The 22,558-nt window shown below is 37.9% G+C and overlaps 1 protein-coding gene across 1 annotated transcript in view; it reads left to right on the forward strand.

The window, feature by feature from the left end:
- KLF8 (KLF transcription factor 8) overlaps positions 1-19,831 on the forward strand; it is a 46,848-nt gene extending 27,017 nt beyond the window's left edge. The window contains exons 2-5 of the mRNA XM_063432237.1: positions 2,071-2,584; positions 11,816-11,915; positions 15,251-15,393; positions 18,264-19,831. Coding sequence (XP_063288307.1) covers positions 2,071-2,584; positions 11,816-11,915; positions 15,251-15,393; positions 18,264-18,445 — 939 coding nt within the window. The 3' untranslated portion in view covers positions 18,446-19,831. The remainder of the gene's footprint in view (positions 1-2,070; positions 2,585-11,815; positions 11,916-15,250; positions 15,394-18,263) is intronic.
- Positions 19,832-22,558: the final 2,727 nt, after the last annotated feature.

Here is a 22,558-nt window from a genome sequence, read left to right on the forward strand (position 1 = left end):
TGTTGGTGAGATCTCATCATAGTGAGCAAAATATTTATCACAATTTTACAGACTTTAGTTTTTGTTTTTTTTAATCTCCAACATATCCTAGAGTTTAACCCCTTAAGGACACATGACATGTGTGACATGTCATGATTCCCTTTTATTCCAGAAGTTTGGTCCTTAAGGGGTTAAATAGGTTCCTAACAAATCTGGTGTACAATATTTCAGTTATCCATCAAATGTACTGATGTTATCTTATATCCTGTACCCAAAAGGTTACAATGTCACTAGTTAGGGAAATGTCAAGGGTTAAATAGAGGAAGTACCCTTTATTAGACTTTACTGAACAACTAGTTTATGTAAATTAAATTAAACCAAGGCTATTACTAGTGGGATGTTTGCATTTTATTTTTGCTAAAACTTCCCAGGAACTTGATGTTGGTGCTTCATAGATGAAAGGGAAGGTGAGATACTTTTTTAGTGCTGGTTGTTCCAACTTCTACACTATTGTGATTAGGCATTCTGACAAGCGAGGAGTCACCACCTTTGCAATAATGCACATAGCGAAAAGTAAGACTACTAAACAGAAGCCTGCGGATTGACCATCAAAATGCTGCAATCCCCTCCACTGACACTCACATGTGCACGAAATGTTGCCATAGGTGTTTGCTTGCCTTCTCCCATCAAATCCAACTTTCCAGGACTGATGGACAAAGTCAAGGCAGGGGGAAGGAATACATATTCTAGTTTTACTATGTATAAGTATTCCCTATGTGTTTGTACAGGTGTTGCTTTGGAATTTAAGTGATGTACCAATGCAGCATATACACAGTTTTTCATAAACATTCTAACTTTATGGAAAACTAAAGCCGCATGCCTGCTTTAACCCCTTAAGGACACATGACATGTGTGACATGTCATGATTCCCTTTTATTCCAGAAGTTTGGTCCTTAAATGTTTGAAAATTACAATATTAAAGAGTAGTAAAGCAGTAACATTACGCTGTGAAATACACTTTTCAACCCTTGATTTTAACGTTTTACTCATTTTTTTTTCTGCTCCAGAAACCTAAAATATTGAAATATATTGTGTGTGATATTTCTGTGTCCTGGGTGGATAGTATTAATATACATAAATGTGCAGCAATATCCACTTAGCAAAGTGCATCAAAAATGAAAATGTACAATGTATTTATCAATAAATGAAATTCTTTCAGCTTTGTTGTGTATATAAACTTTTATATACCTATATAATATGAGATTAACATTCTTGTTTTCGTGCAGAATAGCTCTGTATAAAATGCATATTGCACTTTGACTGCTAATGCTGCTGATGCTTTATCACAAAAATAAATTGTTTAAAAAACAAAAAATTTCTGGATGGTTTCAGCATGAGCTGGATGGTTGTCAGGGTGATGTAAGTTCACCCCATGGCATAATCCACACCCCACCGGCACCACCGTCCCATGGGGTTCGGTAAGGGCGGAGTAGAAGGGTGTGTGATCAGCAGGCGTTCCATTAAAAAAAAAAAAAAGAAAAAAAAAAAGAAGGTGACCCCACCCTGGGTGTGCCTGATGTCAGCTCTCCCTAGATCCCTGAGCAGGCCGAAAATAGTAAACAAACTGCAGTGTGAATGGATTTCATTAAAATTGGTAAATGAGCAATCCCTCCTTTTTAACCATTATTGCAATTCCTCATAACTGTTGTTTATTATTTTTTACTACTTTTACATTTTAACATTTAAATTGTTGCTATTGTACCTGTGACTTCCACCTTTGTTTATGCAAGTCATCTATTATATGAAAATAATTATTTTTCTTTTGGGAGGGGTGGGAGGGGGGTGCTACAGTTCTGCATCCTCACATTATACAGCAGGACCAGACAACAGAAGAGCTTGTAACTCATAAAATAAATTAGTCTAGAAGTATGGCATTTTGGGTTTTTTAGTAGCAAACTTTCTCTTGCTTTGTCTGCTGTTTGCAGCAAATTAAAGATGAAAATGAGCAAATTGAAGATGTCCTTTAGATGTTTTAGAAATGAAAACCTATTCTGAATCTTTTGATTCCATTTATTCCTTGTTTTTCTGCAGGCTTGCAACTCTTCCCCAGTAATGTCAACACGCTGTAAATCCGCAACCGACTCACCAACTCCTATTCTCCTTAGTGACATCAAGATGGAGCCACCAGAGCAACTTTTGGACAGTGACTACAGCTTACCACAAGCTGAGCCTGTGGACCTTTCTCTGAACAAGCCGAAGGCCTCCCTGCGCCAATCTATAACACCACCATCTTCTTCCCCCATGGTTCTGGGATCTTCTCTAACTGCACACTCTCCAGTTGTGTCACTTTCAGGTTTAGGCTCTGCTGTTCCTGCAGTGTTGTCTCCTGGTTCTATTTTAGCCTCCACAAAAGGCAGTGGTGGACAACAAATCCTTCATGTTATTCATACCATACCTTCAGTAAATCTACCTAGCAAAATGGGTAGTCTGCAGACTATACCTGTAGTGGTGCAATCCCTGCCTGTTGTGTACACTACCCTACCCACAGATGGCATGACCACATCCATCACTTTGCCAGTTTTAGGTGCAGATGGGAAGACAGCAGGTGAGAATGTGACAAGAAGTGTGTATTTGTCTCTTTATGCATATATCCATATGGTTTAGGTATATCAGTAGACATGACTCTTGACAGTGTGGACAGTCTCTCCAGGCCTCAAATGTTTTTTAGGAATGCGGGGTACTCTTAAGACATCATCTGTTGAGATCATATACTAGTAGTCATGGCAGCTTTGACGCTTTATACTGACTTGTTGAGGCTAATTGCTTAGGATAAAACACAGAAAATCAAAATGATATTTTATTTTATTTCCAGTGTGCTTGAAAATCAAATTCTGTTATTGAAGACAAGATTAGAAAAATTATCGAGCATAATTAATGTTTGGCTATATAAGGCCTGCAACAATTTGGATATTTTATTTGCTTGTCCCAATACTATGTATGTGTAGGTGCTACCCATGGCATACACCTCTCTTAACGCAATCATTTACATTTGCGATTAGGTTTCTAGTGTATTAAAGGAATTATAGGAAAATGATTTACTTTAAAATATAAACAATTTCTTTTAAAGGTCTAATTTGTGTTTCTAGGCATCCTACTATTTCAGACATGCACGAAAGTATGAATTTTTATTAAGCTTTCTGTTGTCACAATGACATTCCACTGTGTTGTTTTACCACCATCCTTCTCCAAAATTAGCATTTTACCTCCCTCTTTAAATAATGCTTATTGTATAGATATTTCAGTAGACAGGTATTGTGAATATGGTTTTAAAAAGACACTCTAAGCACCAAAAGTACTATAACTTAATGCAGTGGTTTTGGTGCATAGACCTTGGCCCTGCAGTCTGACAAATAACAAACCAAAACACTGCCTTATCTGAGAAACAGTAATGTTTACATTTATCTGTCAGAATGTCTCTAGTGCTACTAGAGGCACTTTCTAGTGAACATTTTCAGTAATAAAAACACCATCACGATGGGCAGTGACAAACACTTTAAATTCTTCTGTAGATAAGGATTGGATTAAATGCTTCTCTACGAGAAGCATCCAGTTTGGCTGAGTGCATTAATTGCTGCATGTGCCCTGTAGGTCCTAATTCTTCTCTATAGAAACGTTAGATGTACTCTGATCATCTGGATGGATGACTCAGAACAGGAAAAGCGGCTGCCCAGCAGAGATTGTATGGGTCAAGGTGAATAAAAAAGCTGCTTTTTTATTTTACAAGGGTTGAGGGTGTAATCCAAACTGGAGAAAAAGTGACAGTGAAAAAGTTACACTTCAATTTATTTTTCCATTTTCTTCTATCCAAAAAAAGATAAGCATAATAATTTGCCATATCCTTCCTCGCCAATGAGCTTCCATTATTCATTGTGAGGGATGCAGACTAATTTGGTCAGCACCGGTAAATCACTGGTAATGGAAATGAAAGTCTCTATTTCACACATATTCTGCAGCAGAATTCTTAATTTGGACTCGTTACTGTTTACATCTACAATTAAGCGTGACATAATGCAGTAGTAGAGCATCAAATTGTTTATTGTAATTCCTATTTCCACTTAATAACTCTATATCTTGTTGCATTGAAGTTATTTTTTTATAAATAGACCACTATTTCAGCCACAGTTTAACATGGGTGGACAAGATGTACAAGTAGTTGCAACAGAACAAGTTTGACGTGCAGAAACAAGAGCTAATACGATCCCTGTTCAAATGAACTTAAGTCTACTCGAAAGGGTTTGATCTCAATTATTAATCATTTGCAAGTAAATTTGTCTGAAAAGGTAAAAGAGAGAAGTAGAAAGCAGAGAAATTAAGAATTCATGAAAAAAGACACTCAGTAAGGGTGGGAATAGATGTGTCAGCTTAAAGTGTCCATGGATATTTTTAATTTGGGTATATCAATGTGGCTTTATGTATTTTTTTGGTAACCAGTGTGAAAACTAAGTCTCCTAAACTGCCACACATATTGCAAATGCTTCATTAAGGTGACACTGTAGACCCCTAAAGCACTTCGGGGGAAATAGAAATTGGCACTTTTTTAAATCAACTTTGCTAATCCCCACCAACCGGTCCAGTTACGTCTTGGTTGTTTAACTCAGTGGAGCTAAACTCAAGAGGCAGCAATTTACCAAAACACCAGCCATGTCAAAGACTTTTCATCGAGCATCATTGTGAAGGAAGTCTGTGATTGGACAGCCACAGAAAGACTGGGCTGGGGAAGAAGGGGAGAGCTTGCAAATGATTCATAAAAAAGATCTGCAGCTTTTGCAAGCTGTTTTGAGATATACCCCCAATTAAAAAAATGCTACTAAACAGTAGTTGCTTTTTTTTTTGTACTTGAGCAGTGGAGTATCCCTTTAACAATGGCAGCAGAGTCCATACTTATCACCATACTGATTTTGGACTCCACCTGCTATGTTAAGGTAGGGATTTCTCACATTTAGCTACTTTATAGATAACAGATATGTTTTCTTTATTCAGATTAATCAAGACAGGCTGTGGAGGGGTTAAGATTGATCCACCTCCTATAGAATGTAAGCTCGATTGAGCAGGGTCCTCTTCAACCTATTGTACCTGTAAGTTTATTTGTAATTGTCCTATTTATAGTTAAATCCCCTCTCATAATATTGTGAAGCGCTACGGAATCTGTTGGCGCTATATAAATGGCAATAATAATAATAATTCTCAGTGCTGTATTTACAGAACCCAACTTCAAAAAGAATCATGAACCACACAACCTGAGCCTCTAAGTGAGCCCATAAATGGACATAAATTACATTTTCTAGAATAAGACTTTTGCATGGCATATTTTATGTGAAATCCTGGATATAATTGTTTTTCACAGAGACAAGCAACAACATGCACTTTTGTTCCGTTGGCTCCAGACAGAAAGTGAGAGAAAGGCGATGGAATTGTATTTTAATGGCGTGTGAAAATGCATGTAATAATATGCAGGAGACAATTAATAGAGACTGTTAAGAAACAGTCCACTGTGATGAGACAGTCAGGATTAACAAACTAACCTGGGTCCTGGCTGGGCGCCCACCGCTACTGGACGCCCCTGCCACTGAGCTAAACCTTCCTGCACACTGCCTCGCTTGTTGGCTCAGCTGACACTTTGAGCCAATGAGCTTGGCCATAGAGCTTTGACTTAGCTCAATTGATCTAACTGGAAGCTCTTTGCAACAGGGGAAGGGGCGGACACTTATGGGACACAGAGAACTCTTATACAACTAAAGCCATATACACAATTGTCTCTGCATAGTGTTCTGCCACAGACCACTTCAGGCCTTCTTTACACTTTGGCATGCTGTTTTCAGGCAAGATGGGAGTTCAAAGTATCTCTGTAGCTGTGTTTGCCATTGGACTATTTGCTCGCTCCCTTGCAACCCACGTAGGACAGTTAGAGAAGATCTTGCTATCCGACTGATTAGCAGGGAGACAAATTCTAGGTGCTAGATTGAATTTTTGCATTGTCATAGGTTTGGTGAGCCTTGTATTATGCGTTGTTTACCTCTGGGTAAGTGCAGCAAAGGTGGTAGAGACTAGTATAATGTAAGAGTTTGGAATGCATGCAGTTTCGTCTAAAGTATGAGATAAATTCACAATCAACAAAAGTAGATTTCATGTTTTGTTTTGTATGCAGTTGAAATGTTTATTTTTACTGTAGGTGTTTTTTTACTTGCAATCTGTACCTCATATTACACAATGTGAAAGCTGTGTAACAAAGCTTTAGAAATGATACATTATGGAAATTTATTATAATTGTTCACCATTGCCCTCTGCTGGTACACTGGCAATAGAGGTTTGGCCAGATTTTTTTTGTTTTGGTTTGGTTTTATGTGTGTATGTGTTTGGGTGATTCTCCCTCTAGCGACCATATCCCATAATGTGTAGTGTTGTAAGACATGAAAGCAGGAGCTCTTTTTGGATTATCCATTTAAATGTTGCTGTTGAAATACTGAGTGTTATCTGAGTGATGCTATAATTGTTGTTCATTAACACAAACATATCATCATTACAGTGTTTTTTACAGGAGTCATGTGGATACTTAAGGGGTGATTAGTGTTGAAGGGGGTGTAAACATGCTCCTTCATCGGACACCAGCAATCAAGATAACTGTACAGTCTCCATGATCTTCTCTGATTCACTACTTGCACAGAAGCAGGGAAGACTATAGAGGAAATGTGCAACCCAATGTGCATGTATATGGCTGAAGGATCATGTCACATACTAATGGTAGGGATGTGTTTTTCTCATTTCTTTTACATATACTTCATTTAAAGAAAAGTAAATTCTTTCAAAACTTGATGAAATTAGTTTTATATTAATAAAAATAGTTTTGAGGAGACTGTTCTTTAAGAACCACACCAGCAACATGGGGAGTATTATGCACATTACTGTAATGTAATGTGTGACTGTTATAATACTTAGTAGTTTTAGCTCACAGTTTTAATGGAAACATTTTTTTTGAAGCAAAACCTCCAGAGAGTTGTGAAATTTTACAATTTCTTGTCTATAGATCGGAGGACCTATAAATGTATGTTGCAGCCGTTCTTGTCTGAAGTGAAAGTGTCGGGTTCTACAGTGATGTAGTCACCATGTGATCTTGGTTGTATTGGCCTACTTTTACATGATTCAGGAAATGATTGTCTGTTCTGAGCATTATATACTGTTGGTGTCCTCTGTGCAATTTGTAGTTTGTTTTATTATAAAATGCCTTTTTTTTCTTGCCAAATATCTGGATAATATTTCACAAGTCATATCACTTCATACCACTATTACATTGTTTATTGTAAAACCATAATAAACCTAAAAATAAATAAAATATACTTGCAGTCAAAGTCCTTGCAGCTTCTTCTAGCAGTAAGCAGACCCCTCCTGGACCAGAAAGAGGCTCCTCCAGTCAGTAACTTCAATTTTAAACTATGGTATTTTTTTTAATCCTGTACATTTCTATTCACCAAGGGTTTATGGGATAAGTAGTTTAGCCCCTAATTGCAATTTGCATGGATGAATGGAACAATTGAAGGAACACTACAAGTACCATAACCAATAAGTTGTGCTGTAGTGGGTATGGTGCCAAGAGTGCCATGGCACAATCTCTGGATAAGTTGTACAGTTTGACAACAGTTTGACAACTTACATGAAGTATGCCAGGCCCTAGTCATATTATCTTGTGGAGTCCTAGCTGTCTTGCTGTGCCCCCTCCAGGAAGTCACCCTTGGCCCAGATTTCGTCAGCCAAGGTTTAATTATGTCCCTGAGTGGAATTTCAAAATAAGCTGATAACAAATGCAATAAAGCAGCTTATTCACAACTCCATTCACAGCTTTGTGAATGAAACTATGTTGTGATCTTCGGAGTTACCAGATTCTCATTCTTTAACATTAAGATTGTCATTAACATTTCTTTTGTGATTCATAGCTGACTTTGGTTTTATCTAGTAATTTCTTTTGTGTAATTGGCAAGCTATGTTTCTGTAAGTCACTGGTTTTGTGTCACATGCAAAATTTGTCAATATTTTAACACATGTAGTTGCAAAAATTTGTGACCTTTTAAACAACCTTTATTTTCCAGTCATCCTTGTTTTCTATTTAACCACGTAGTGATAAAAGTCGTCTTGCAATTCTATTTGTTTGGGACAGGGGCCTTTTGGAACTTTTGCGATGTGTTCCACCACAATTTAACCTTTTCTCATAAAATGCACCCATACATACTATATATTGTTTTAATTAAAGGGCTTTATATTGATACAGTTTTTTTTAAGTTCCATTACAAATATTTTGAAATATAAAACGATAAATGTAAAAGCAGTCACTGTGTCCACTGTTTGTTTGGGTTTTGGGTGTTTTTAACACGTTTCATTTTCACGGGTGGAGATCACAGAACATGTATGTTAAAGTACTATAAAAAAAAACACAGTCCCCCAGCAAATTAGAGCAATACCTCCCAGTTTTCTTTAGACGCTATGGGTTTATATTCCAGGCATGACAATTTCAGTTTTCACTGATTGATTTACTGGGCTTTGTCTTTTTTGGAGCAAGAAAAAAGTCACCTAAGTGCACTTTACCCCCATTAAGGAATAACATTTGGTGAAAAAAGCAACAGAAACACTTGAACATTTGAGCATTATCACTTGACCATTACTGCCAAATTTAGCACGTACATATGTTGTGTTTCTTAATACTTCAGAATCCAGATTTGTATTCTGCTATGTCTCTCAAGGACCATAATACCCCAAATGTTTACCTTTGACAGATTTTAGGGGGACTTATAGAGTCAAATGAGAGATATGCCCTAATTGTGACATGCCTCTTTGTTTGCTTCCCAGAATTGCTATGTGGTGTAGTGACAAGATCTGTGTCACCGTCAAATATTGATTCTATTTATAACCATAACTCAGCCTATTGTACCTTAGCTAAATCATACCCTTACCGAGTATAACAATAGACAGTTTAACAGTTTAGCCAACAGGGTGATTGATCACTATGTGAGCCATTCACAATGATGGGCCATAACTGACAGTTAAAGGAACATTATAGTGTTAGGAAAACAAATCTGTGTTCCTAAGGCTATGGAGTCTCTTTTCCTCCACCTTTATATGTCCCGCTCGCCCCTGGGTGTCTTTAAATATTTTACAAATAAACATTTTACATACCTGTATGCCCTCCTCTGTGACAGTCCAATCCAATAGTCCTCATAGAGGAATATTGGGGATCTAATGCGCATGAAAGGCAAGTGCCGTATGCACATAAAAAAAATAACCATAGAAAAGCACAAATCATCATTTTACTTCACTTTCCATTTCGATGGCAGAAACACCACAAGATCTGTGACAACGAGAAAAAACAAAAACAGACACCAGAAACAAGCCAACCATCCAAACAGCAAACACTGGGAGGGTGGGAGGGAAAGAGTCAGGATCCCCTACACTACTTCTAACTGGTTAGTCCCCTCCCCTGTTCCTCCTTGTATTCCCCTCTAATTTAGCAACATTGTTTCAACTTTTGCCAGCCCCCTTACTTCTGGGCAGCAGTCATGTCTTCTCTTTCTATCAGTCCAGGAAAGTACTTTACTGAGTTCTACTCGGTCGGTGCTGCTAAAGCCACTGGAGGAGGACTTAACCCTGCAGTGTCAACATTGCAGTTTCTCAAAGAGGCAATGTTTTAAATTAAGATGACGTGGTCTTGGTGACTATAGTGTCCCTTTGTGACCTAACATCACAGTGACTGTTTCCAGGGTGATCAGGCACACTAGGAATCAGTCATCCACTACTACTAAGCCGCCGAACTGCCACTGACCGCTAATCCTGGCATGCACTGCAGCATCCGATAGAATCACTGTCACAATCCGTCACAGCAATTCTAGGTGGTAAAACCAACATTCTAAGCTGTTACTGGAAGCTTCGTTGTTACAGTACATTCCGCGATTGTGGTATGTGCCTTTGGAGGTCCCTAGTGGTGGGAATGCAAACACTGGGGCTGGATCTGACATCACATGACTGTGGTAACCTACAGAATACCATTATCTCTATGGTGTCTCACTTTAGGTAGCATTTTCGACAAATGAAATACAGTGTACATCCTGTATGCCTGCGATTTAATAATTACAAATAAAAAAAGATTGATTAATATAAGTGTGAAAGTGTTCAAACTATCTTAAACTGTTGCACTGTATTAATTTTGACATATGTTGATGGGAAGCTATTACCCACACACATTATATAAAGGAGGTGTTTTGGTGCCCACCTAGGAGAGGGAAGTTTGGGATAAATAGCCTGTAAGGGCAGTGCATGTATTGCTTACCTCCCTGATAATCCTGATCATTAAACAATGCTACCACTAGAGGTCAGCAACACAATGGTATGTGAATCACTCTATCCCCTGCCTCTCCTTCCATATTTCACATCAATTTAAAAGTTTTCATTTGCAATTTCTGTTTTTTTTCTCCTATAAATTCAGTCGACTTTACTTGGGTCACACATTGCACTCATTTTTATTTTTGTTGGCGACGGTTATTACTATTAGTGAAAACCTTATTACTTACTTTTTGTATATTACTTACTTAACTGACATTCAATAATGATCGTTTGGATGTTCCGAATTTATGGTTTGTACCTTTCTACTATGTACGAGGTCACATATACTCCTTTGTAGGAGTATGCAGAAGAGGGGCCAATCATGTTGAAAACTGCTTTTGGTTTAATCAGTAATTTTGCTTGATATTTCCATAACATTGTACGTAGGCTCCAAGAATCTAGACAGCCCTTAAAGTAATTATTAAAGGGCTTTAAACATTTGACAGTTAGACAGCAACATCAAATAGAGAGGATCCAGCTCTCTATAATACAGATAGAATTCTTTACACACAATAGCTGCTAATTATTTTTATATTTAGTACTTATTACTAATTACGGTATATATATTTGCCAGATTTAAATGTTGAACATGTTAAAAATGTTCTTCAACATTTTTGTCAACATTTGAAATAAGTAGTGCAGAAAGGAATTTACTGTAACCGTAGACATAGAAGTCATGAATTTAACCCTTTGAGTGCTATGCGTACTTAGCATATAGTAAAGAGATGCATGTTGGACAAACCTACCGGACTCAGAGGGTAGTTATATGACTAAAACATTTGATAGTCTTAGTTTTTCTACATTTTTTTTTTATACAGCTTCATTGCTACAGTACATGCCTGTGAAACTTGAGGTCCGTAGTGATGGGAACGCAATCACCGGGCTGGATCTGAGATCACATGCGAGTTGTAACTTACAGATTGTCGTTATTTCTGTGATGTCTCACTTTAGATGGCATTTTCGGCAAATGACATACAGTGTGCATCCTGTATGCCCGTCATTAATAATTAAAAATAAAAAAAATGATTGATTAACATAAGTGTGAAGATATTAGACAAACAATTGAATGGCTTTTAAGTCACATTATTATGGATTTTGTTTTCATTTCAAGACAGTAGTATGTTTTTCCCAAACTATCTTAAACTTTTGCACTGTATTCATTTTGACGTATGTTGATAGGAAGCTATTACCCCCACACACATTATATTTGGTGCCCACCTACCCAGGAAAGTTTGTGATAAATAGCCTGTAAGGGCAGTACATGTATTACTTATTCCCTGATAAGAGAGAAGAGTTTTGCATAACTTACATTTTGTTTAGGTCAAGGTGCTCTAAATGTATTTTTCAGTTTAGACCAAAACAATGTTACAAACTGAGCTGTGTACATATTATTTAAACTTTTTTTTTTTCTTTCTAGTGAAAGTAGATCCCGATTCTATGTCTCCAGTGGAGATAAATAGTGACAGTGACGACATCATTGTTGAGACATCATCCTCGTTCCAGGACATAGATCATGGGTGAGAAACTAATTTTATGAGTCACAAAAGTGTCCTACAGTATTTATTTCAACGTCTAATTTTATTTTATGTATTTTTGTGGCGGTTTCATAATTTGCTATCAGAGAGCTCATACAGAAGCTAAAACAGTAGCCTGTAAATAGATTTAATAAACAAGTAGTCCTTAGCTGTCTCTGTTGCTCTAGGATGCTTCTTTAGCCCTCCTTGTAGGTCATAAAACACCTTTTCATGTCTTCTGAATGATGCATGGAAGTAGGAGGACAAATACACTGTCCAAGGTGCCAACCAATGGGAGTTTTGCACCGTGGATTGTGTAAACCACACTATAGATAGTAGAAGCAAATAGTAAGCTATACTAGATATATATAAAGAGGAAAGTGTGGAGTTGTGAAGAATTGTACAGGAGCCAAAGGAGAGTAATTGCTTTGATGTAAATTTATGGTAGCCTCTAGAACTAGCCCATTATCTTTGTTGACCAGGTAGAACTGTGTTCTTTTTTTCAGTATACGAGAATTGTAGTTAATAGTGAATCTAATCTAGAGATGGTTACGATCCGAATGGGAAGAAATACTAAAAATAAATGAAACAGACAATAAAAGGAGTAAAAACCCCGGAACTAGACGCCAGAAAATGGAGTCCAGAATAGGGTTCTCAGGCAGCCTATAACAGAGTCCCAGAGCAGGGGGTAACCCTAAAACAGATTAAACAGTAGAACATAAAAAGGCTGGGCGCCCTCTGAACAGGAAGTCCCTAATTGGCACTCTGAGAAAACAGATCTAGACCTATAGCTTCTTGTATGGTTAGGTAGGAGCAATGAAAAAAGAGAATACTGTCAGCTGAAATCTAACTCACAGCAGCGGTATACACCACATAAAAACCTAAAAAATAAATGAAGCTCCTATACTTAACTCATAAACTCCCATAAGCTAGAGGTAGGTACCCTAGGAAATTCTATATGTAATCCCCCAAGTGAAGTACAATCCAATTTCAGGGTTAAAAACCAAGAGAAAGCTCAACCCTAAAAATACATTGGTATCAAGGGAGATGCCACTGGTACCTACCTAATAACCGCTGTCCCTGCCTGCCAAAAAGAAAACTTCTAAATCTAAGGACACTAAACAAACAAAAAAAGCATAATGTGCTACCCAAGTGGAAAAGTAAATAAGAAAAAGCTTGCATTTTTATTTTTCCCATACACAGCTGATTAGAGGGGGAGTGGACTATGACATTCTACAGACACACACCCCTTCTTTCCCTCTCATCGTTCCGATTGGATGATGCTTCCTTTCAGCTGAAAATAATGTAGCAGATTAAATGGGTATTTAAGACAAGGAAAAGTCAAGTCCCATTTTACTTGCTCCTGGCACCGTTCGGTAAATTGTGGGGTAGACCCCCTCAAAACATACATGGTCCCAATCATAGCTCGTAGAGTAGAAGTTGATTTCACTTGCTCCTGACGACGGCGTGTAGGCCCCCCGAAATGCGCGTCAAGCTTTTTCTTATTTAGTTTTCCACACATTATGCTTTTTTTGTTTTTTTGTTTAGTGTCCTTAGTTTTCCAAGTTTTCTTTTTGGCGGGCAGGGACAGCGGCTATTAGTTAGGTACCAATTGCATCTCCCATGGTACCAAAGTATTTTTTAGGGTTGAACTTTCCCTTGGTTTTCAACCCTGAAATTGGATTTTACTTCACTTGGGGAATTGCATATAGAATTTCCTAGGTTACCTACCTCTAGCTTATGTGAGTTTATGAGTTAGATATAGGAGCTTAATTTATTATTTAGGTTTTTATGTGGTGTATACCGCTGCTGTGAGTTAGAGTTCAGCTGACAGTATTTGTAACGGATCACCTGGCACCCGACTGGGTACCTCCGTTGAAGGATGCTCCTAGCGCTTCCTGAGGACTCCAAGCACTGCAGCAGACACCACAACCACCGAACCGGAGAAGCATACGAATGTTCTCAAGCATATGAATGCTGTAAACAGCTAGACAGGAAAAGCACACAATCAGCTTACACTCCTGGCAATCAGCATACAATCCAATTCCCCCAATAACGAGACGACACTTCGTTTTGAGGTCAAGCAGAACTGATTGTACTGGCACATACAGCCTCTTTTATTCACAATCCACAAACATAGTACTGCCCACAGGGTTTTGAAATACAACCAATCAATCCGTACAATACACACAGACACTCCTACACAAAATCTTCCCCTCTGCCCTTGATATGATTACTGAACACAATGGGTAATATAATTATCACAGGCAGAGAAATACAGTTTTATAAAACATATCACAGGGACCCCAAAACATGCAATAACCCCCAAGTATATCCTCGGAACCGGGGGATCTGGGTGAACCACATATCCAAAATTCACCCAGATCCATTCAGTAGTTTGGAAGATACAGTTTAATGCAGATTCAATCCCAAATCTTGTATTTAAAGGGCCAAATCTCCCCGGGACCATAATCACATGGCAAGAGGCTGGCAAGTAGTCCTCTCCAGACACAAGTGGCGAGGTTAATTTCGCCACAGTATTCTCTTTACCTTTTCATTGCTCCTACCTAATCATCCCTCTATGTGTTTCCTGTCTCCTGTTACTATACAGACCTCCCTTTTTTCAGTTTTTTTTTACCAGAAGCTATAGGTCTATCTGTGTTTTCTCAGAGTCCTATTTAGGGACCTCCTGTTCAGGGGGCTTTCAGCATTTTTATGTTCTACTGTTCAATACTAAAATTACACTTGCAAACTGTTTAATGTGTATAGTATTTTTCCATTGCTGCAAAGGCCCGTTTCACATAGAAGGAAATTGCATTGCTAGGTATGTAGGTCAGAGAAAGGAAAATACCTACACCTACAATAGGGGAAACCCTGATATTGACTGTAATAAACCAAAAAACAGGAAGTACCCAAATCAGACAGTAATCTACCAGCGTTGTGGCCCAGAAGAGACGGTAAGTAATACAAATTAAAATAGTCTTTATTGTAGAAGGGGACTAAATAAACAAACAATATACAAAAATGTGAATTAATGAACTAATATTTACACTTCTGTACACTTCTGTTCTCAGGCCCAGTGCTGGCAGATTACTGTCTGCTTTTGGTACTTCTTGTTTTTTGGTTTATTACAGTTTCACATACCCCTGTCTGTTTGTAGTCAGGTGTCATGTTTATATATCTGCTACATATTTTTGTCAAATATGATTTTATTTTTTTAAATATAACTCTTTTTTTTCTGTCAAGACAAATGATGTGATATTATGGCCTGTATTTTTCACAGGCTAGGTAACTATGTTCTGGTTTCATTGATCTGAACTGGTTTGTCTCATCATCAGGCAACGGCTGATTCGGATGCAGCGAAGTGGAGCAGGATCTCCAGACCCAAGGAAGAAAAGAGCTCATTGTTGTGACTTTGATGGTTGCAACAAGGTGTATACAAAGAGCTCCCATCTGAAAGCTCACAGGAGGATACACACAGGTGAGCTATAGTTCAGACAGTATTCAATTAATGTGATTTGCTGATCTTCTGCTGTTTATGAACTGCAAGCTCCAACATTTTTCTTCCTGCTTGCATTTTGATAAACTGCAAGCCTCATGATTTTCATCTTCAACTCTATCTACGTTTTTTTAAAGTTGTAGTTCCTCACCTCAATTGTGCCATAGAGTACATTCACTTGGACTGCAAGTAAAATCAATGCTTTATTACTGGGCAAAGCTATATTTCCTGAGTCATCTACAGGGGGACTTCAAATGCTCTAGCAGGTTATGTGTGGAGGAAGATGTTTCATTACATGATGTATAATATTGTAATACGAGGAGATTTGCATTCAGTAATTGAGTTCTTAAATTAAAATTAAAGAGTAAGTCAAAGGGGATTTCAGCTCAAATCCATTAAAAAGTCTGAAAATTGCTAACTTGTTACAAAAGTCTTATTATAAAATTGTTCTCTAAAGTATACCTGTCATGGCACACACATTTATTTACCTTAACAGTACATTCAACTCCAGCTATGTATTGTGCTAGCAGAATTACTAGCAAATATATAGATTGGGAGAAAATCTGATTAATCTGTCTATCAATTCGCTGGCCTAGAGTTTGCTATGCTAAAGAATTTACTGACAGAGGAGAGTAGGAGACCCCCCTCCCCTCCCCCCACCCCACAGTTGGTCCTCCAGCTTCTCTTTATGATCTGTGCTTCTGTTACTATGGTTACCCTCTAGCCAGCAGTTCTAGTGCTTGCTACCAAAGGATCGAATTAAGTGACTGATGTCATTGCATTCAGACACCTTTATGCTGATAATGAAACCAGTATGTCGGCATCACAGAGAAGGTTTGCCTTGCTCAGGGAAGTGTCCCAGGACCTATTAAATCAGACCATGGGTGAGACAAAGATGACATCAGAGTTGTATGTTAGAACAATACATGTGCATTCGTTCATCCTCTTTTTATCTTTTAATTTTAATGTGTATACTTGGTAGTTGAATTAAACTATATCAGGATTTGACATGGTGAACAAATGCTTTTATGTTTCACCTTTGATTCAAATTAACTTGATTCTGCAACTCTTGGCTTGAATGTACTTGTTTCGAATTTATGAGCACTAAAAGGTGCTAAAAGGCCTCTGGAAGTGTCCCCCAATGTTAGAGTCAAATTTAACCCCTTAAGGACACATGACATGTGTGACATGTCATGATTCCCTTTTATTCCAGAAGTTTGGTCCTTAAGGGGTTAAGTAAATGTAAGAGTCAAACAGTTTTTCAATGCTTTGACGATTATATGAGTCTCCCAGGTGCCCTCTGAGTGTCTGCTGAAAGGGGAACTTACACTTTTAAATATATCAGAGAAGAGGACTGAACTTAAAGTGTCTGCGGCAGACAGGTATGTGTCAAACTGCCTAAAAACGGTTTGACTCTTAACCACAATGATGTGCCTAGACTGACTCTTTAAATTCAGTTCTTGCCTTTTGAGAAAATATGGATAAAAACAGGGGGGTAGGTGCAGCGCTTCAGTAATCCTTGACAAGGTATATGTGAAGAGAACCAGAGAAGGAATAATAGTGTAGTATTTAAAACTGTAGTGGTGATAAATAAAATAAAAGATGTGCACTCACACTTTCCTGGAGCTTCAATACAGCTCCAGAAAAGATGTGCACTCACACTTTCCAATACAGCTCCAGTGTATGCGCCTGGGCGGAATAATCCCCGCCTATGGATCAAGTGCAGAGGCAATTCTTCAAGTTATAGATGTGGTAGGGGGTATCCTCATAAAAAACAAGCAAATTAAAATCATATATGGTGAAGTATGTAGAGCTATGAAGCAAGGGTAGGTAAAAACTATAAAATGTGCACTCACGTGTAATGGAGCCGGAAGAATACAGGTGTAAAAGCAAATTCTTCCCTCCGTATATATGTGGAGATAAACAAACAGAACCACAATAGTGTACACCGTAAAAAATATATCAAAAGTGTTTTACTAAAGCGTATCCAAGGAGAAACGCGTTAAGTGTATTGTTTACAACTTTTTTATCACTATTTTATTATATATTGTATTTCCTTTATTATATTTTTTAACATTAAAGTACTTTTTTAATTGGACCTAACTTTGTTGCTGTCGGATTGTTTGGAGCTATATCCCTGGTGGGGATCATACCACCTAAGCGCTTTGGATTGAGTAGGCTTAAATTATTTATTTCTGCTTACACTCCTTTTTTACGGTGTACACTATTGTGGTTCTGTTTGTTTATCTCCACATATACACGGAGGGAAGAATTTGCTTTTACATCTGTATCCTTGAGTGGGGATCATACCACTTCAAGCGCTATCAGAGGAGCCAGGTTTTACGGCTCCATTACACGTGAGTGCACATTTTATAGTTTTTACCTACCCTTGCTTCATAGCTCTACATACTTCACCATATACGATTTTTATTTGTTTGTTTTTTATGAGGATACCCCCTACCACATCTATAACTTGAAGAATTGCCTCTGCACTTGATCCATAGGCGGGGATTATTCCGCCCAGGCGCATACACTGGAGCTGTATTGAAGCTTCAGGAAAGTGTGAGTGCACATCTTTTATTTTATTTATCACCACTACAGTTTTAATTACTTCACTATTATTCCTTCTCTGGTTTTCTTCACATATACCTTGTCAAGGATTACTGAAGCACTGCACGTACCCCCCTGTTTTTATCCAATTTTCTGATCGGAAAAGAGAGACTCCGTATTGGTGTTCCAGCTGCTTTTGGACTATTATCACTTTGCTTCCGCGCTGAATTTATTTTTGTGTGATTTTGAGAAAATATGACTGAAAGATTTGCATTAGTAATGAAATACATATCCTGTTGCAGGTGAGAAGCCATATAAATGCACATGGGAAGGATGTGTGTGGAAATTTGCGAGGTCGGATGAGTTGACACGACATTTCCGCAAACACACCGGAATAAAGCCCTTTCTCTGCTCGGACTGCGACAGGACCTTCTCCCGCTCAGACCATCTGGCGCTGCACCGACGGAGACACATCATGATGTGATTGAGCTCCACAAATACAGGGGAGCAAAAGAGAGCCGGAAGACACAATTTGTTTGCGCTCTCTGTCTCACTGGTGGATTCAATGCCTTCTTATACCTTTGTTTGGTCTTAGTCTGTCACAAATAGTTTCTCATTCTTGTCCATTTTCTCTCCCCTAATATGTTTTTCTCTGCCATTTCTTTCTACACCATCTTTAAAGTTTACCACCCCTTCTGTTGTCTTCTTTTACATGTGTTTCCCCCATACTCTTCTTCTCTATCCTCTATGCACACTAGCACGAAAAGCACAGTATTTGCCCAGTCCCATCCACCAGCAGCTTCCTATTCTTCTCCTACAGGGAATATTACATGGACAAAAAACTTCCGACCTTGCTTTGCCTTGGACATTACAAAGTGAAAAGGAGAGTTTGATTATGAATCTTCATTGCTCTGAAGAAACCCCACAAAGAGAGAGAGAGAGAAAAAAAACAAAAATGGGGATTGGTAATTTCCACATCCATAAGAATTATAGATTGGGCACTTTCATATGAGCAACAATGGTATTGGTGTACATGTAATAGAAAATCCCATGTGTTGTGTAACATAATATGGGAATTCTATTAATCTGATAATAATCATGTTAAGATATGTAGTGATACTGCATCAAACGCGCCACTTTCATAAAGTAATTAAAGTCCCATTTGGGATTGGTCACTTATTTACCCTACTAAAAATTAGGAGATGTTATTGCTTTGTTTTTAATTTAATTTTTATTGTTTTTGCTTTATCTAATCGAGTGTTTTTTACACTCTGTGTAAAGTTACATTGCAAAATGTGTATGTACACCTCCTTATGGATTTTTTTTTTAATGTATAGGGAGATAGTATACATATCTGTGAATTATTGTGGCAACATTTTTTTTTATTGTTAATTCAGAATTAAGGTGATGATTATCTAGTTCTCTGCTCTCCTGTGTTAATTGCTATTTATATCATGTGAGCAGTTAAAGTGTAAAACAGCTGTTTGAGAGGAATTGAATCTGAAGTAGAAGTGAGAGAGAACTTAATTTACTACAGTCCTCCTCTTTTCTTTGTTTCTACCTTCCCCCAAATCATACACGCTGCCCTAATGCCCTATAAACTAAAGGCTGTTGCATTTTCATTTGCTCCAAAAAAAACTATAAAAAAAAGCAAAGAAAAAAAAACATTATCTGGGGGATTATTTTGGGAAATGAACCCACAAAAGAAACAATGCTGCGGAACATTTTACTGTGACACGGCCCTCTCAGCCATGGGAGGGATGTTTTCTGTACAGAAGGACTTGCCAGTAATCTTTTTCGGGTAACAGTGGCAAAAACCTTGTCATTGTGTTAAACTCATTTTTTTTCAAAATTAAATGAGCTGACTGAATCTATGTTAAAGTTTCATTTTCTTTTGGTTAAAGCGAGACATATTTGACTGATGGCATTTGTGTGAGATTCAATAGGATTTTTACATCCACATCTACAACAAAAGCTTGGCCCATTATGCAGAAGCTTAGATAAAATCGTGGATTTTTGTCTTACAAATTAATTGAAAGTCAGGGTTTTAAGACAGGGTGAGTATTATGATTTAGCCCTACCAATAATAAAAAAAACTTTTAGAAACAACCTTACACAAATATTAAACAAACTTGATGACAAATGATGATCAAACAAAATTAAATAAATGCTGCCCCCCACATGTACCTTAAAATTCATATTCTGCGCTTATCAACTCTATAATGGCGTAAGTCCATGTGAACTCACTCGTCAAAATTAATGTGGTTCACTCTCTCACAAAAAAACAGATTTAAAGAGAAAATGTCACTTCTATGGAAAATACACCACTAAATAAAACCTTGAAAATCACCAATAGCTTGTGTTAACATTTGTGTCATGAGATGCTTGGTTGTCTTTTAAATGTATATTAACGATTTAGTAAATTACATCATATTCCAGTTCAAACAAAGCAAACCCAGATGATTGCAGATGATGAGACATTCTAGGTTACTTTATTGCACAGCCTGTTTCATCTATAATTTATCATCTCTGAAAATTAAACCATTTTTTTCATGTAGGCTGTGTGAGTCACAGTCACGGGAAACAAAAGTGATTCAATTCCTAAATGGTAGAGAATTGAGCAGGGAGACTGCAGGGGCATGATCTATAAACTAAAACTACTACATTACGCTAAAGTTGTTTTGATGCCTATTGTATCCCTTTAAATCACTTTTGTTTCTGTCCATGGAGCCCTTGCCATACTTAGCCGCGGTTGTGATGGACACAGCCAACAAGAAGTAAATGGTTTAATTTCCAATCAGATCTTAACTTACTATAGATATTTTTATTTCCTGCTGTGTATATTGAACTTAAATAACACACAGGCAGCTCCTGCAAGGGCTTAAGCATATTAAAGGGAAACTATAGTGCCAGGAAAACAAACTCATTTTCCTGGCACTATAAATTCCTCCTTTGTTAAGGCCCGCCCCTCCGTGGTGAAGAAGCGACTAATAACCCCTTCTGTCACTTACCTAGGTCCAGCGCCAATGTCCCTCGGTGTTGGGTCAGCTCCGCCCACGGCGACGTCCACCGACAGAGGAGACCTAATGCACATGCAGGGCAATGACTGCACTAGTAATAGGATCTCCCCATAGTAAAGCATTATTTAATGCTTTCCTATGGGGATTCCGGTGACGCTGGAAGTCCTCATGCATAGTGTAAGGATGTCCAGCGTTGTTTAGATGAACAAAAGTCGTCTTTAGCACATGGAAGTCCCTCTAGTGCAGGCATAGACAACCTTCTGCACTCCAGATGTTTTGGACTATACCTCCCATGATGCTTTGCCAGCATTGTGGGTGTAAGAGCATTCTGGGGGATGCAGTCCACAACATCTGGAGTGCCGAAGGAATCCTATCCCTGCTCTAGTGGCTGTCTGGTATTGCAGTTTTTTAAAAGCTGCAATAAATACATGCTCAGGGTTAGGGGGGTGATGGGAGTTTGCACCCAGACTACTCCAATGGGCTGAAGTGGTCTGGGTGCCTACAGTGTCCCTTTAACAAAGCAGGAGATAAGAAATTCTATTTTAAGCAGACTGCAATAAAGGAGGTTTGAACATAAGATATCTCTTTACAGGAAGTGTTTAGGAAGGCTGTGTAAGTCAAATGCAGAGATGTGTGACTAGAGCTGCATAAACAAACATATTTAACTTCTAAACTGCAGGGAATCAAGCAATGAGACTGAAGGAGCATGATCTATATACCCAAAACTGCTTAATTAAGCTAAATTAATTTTGGTGCCTATAGTGTCCATTTAAGGTTTGTTCTGCCCTTCATCAGGTGTTTCAGAAATTGAAAATTGTAAACCACACTGAGTTTTACTAATATTACTAATAGTAATATTTTTTTTTATTTTTTCCACTCGTAAAATAATATAAACTTATAAAGCATGAATTGCTGTCCAACAAGGCAGCAAACCACCGTTTAACAACAACAGAACTGTCTTGTTACTTTTGTGAATTTTGTATGTTTTTGTATTATACTGAACATATGGAATCTAACAAATATCTCTTCATCTTCAACTATATAATATAATCATAAATAGTAAATGTTCGGTCTTTTAGTCATCATTACCATCAATTCTTTTTTTTAAAGCTGAAAGGTGCAGATGTGGAATTGTGGTATATTTGGATAGGGAATCTCAGGGAGATATAATATCCAGTCGCTTTTTTAATATTGTAATAATATTTTGACTTTTCATGACATTGGAAAATCACCTCTGTCCCTTCCTTGGATTGTGATAGCCTATAAATTTAAACCTATAGGATAAAGTTGAGAATATAGAATCACCCCTAATGCAACACTTAGCACATGTCTGCCTTTCTAGTTCCTCGTCTGGAATCCTCCATTCTGTTTCTGCCTCCCAGGAAGGGGATTTGTTAAAGTTCTAGCTGAATTAAGAAGAGTTTTTATTTTTTACAAGCCCATATATTCCCTAGCAAGGGACACCTGTTACCACTGCTACGTCCTATATGGGGTTGTCGGGGATCCCTTTGTAGGATCATCTGTACCCTGTCAGGCAACATGCAGAGTCTTTTACTTTTCTAGGTTGTCAATAATGC

Source organism: Pelobates fuscus, chromosome 9 (assembly GCF_036172605.1).
Source record: "Pelobates fuscus isolate aPelFus1 chromosome 9, aPelFus1.pri, whole genome shotgun sequence".
NCBI classification, from domain to species: Eukaryota; Metazoa; Chordata; class Amphibia; order Anura; family Pelobatidae; genus Pelobates; species Pelobates fuscus.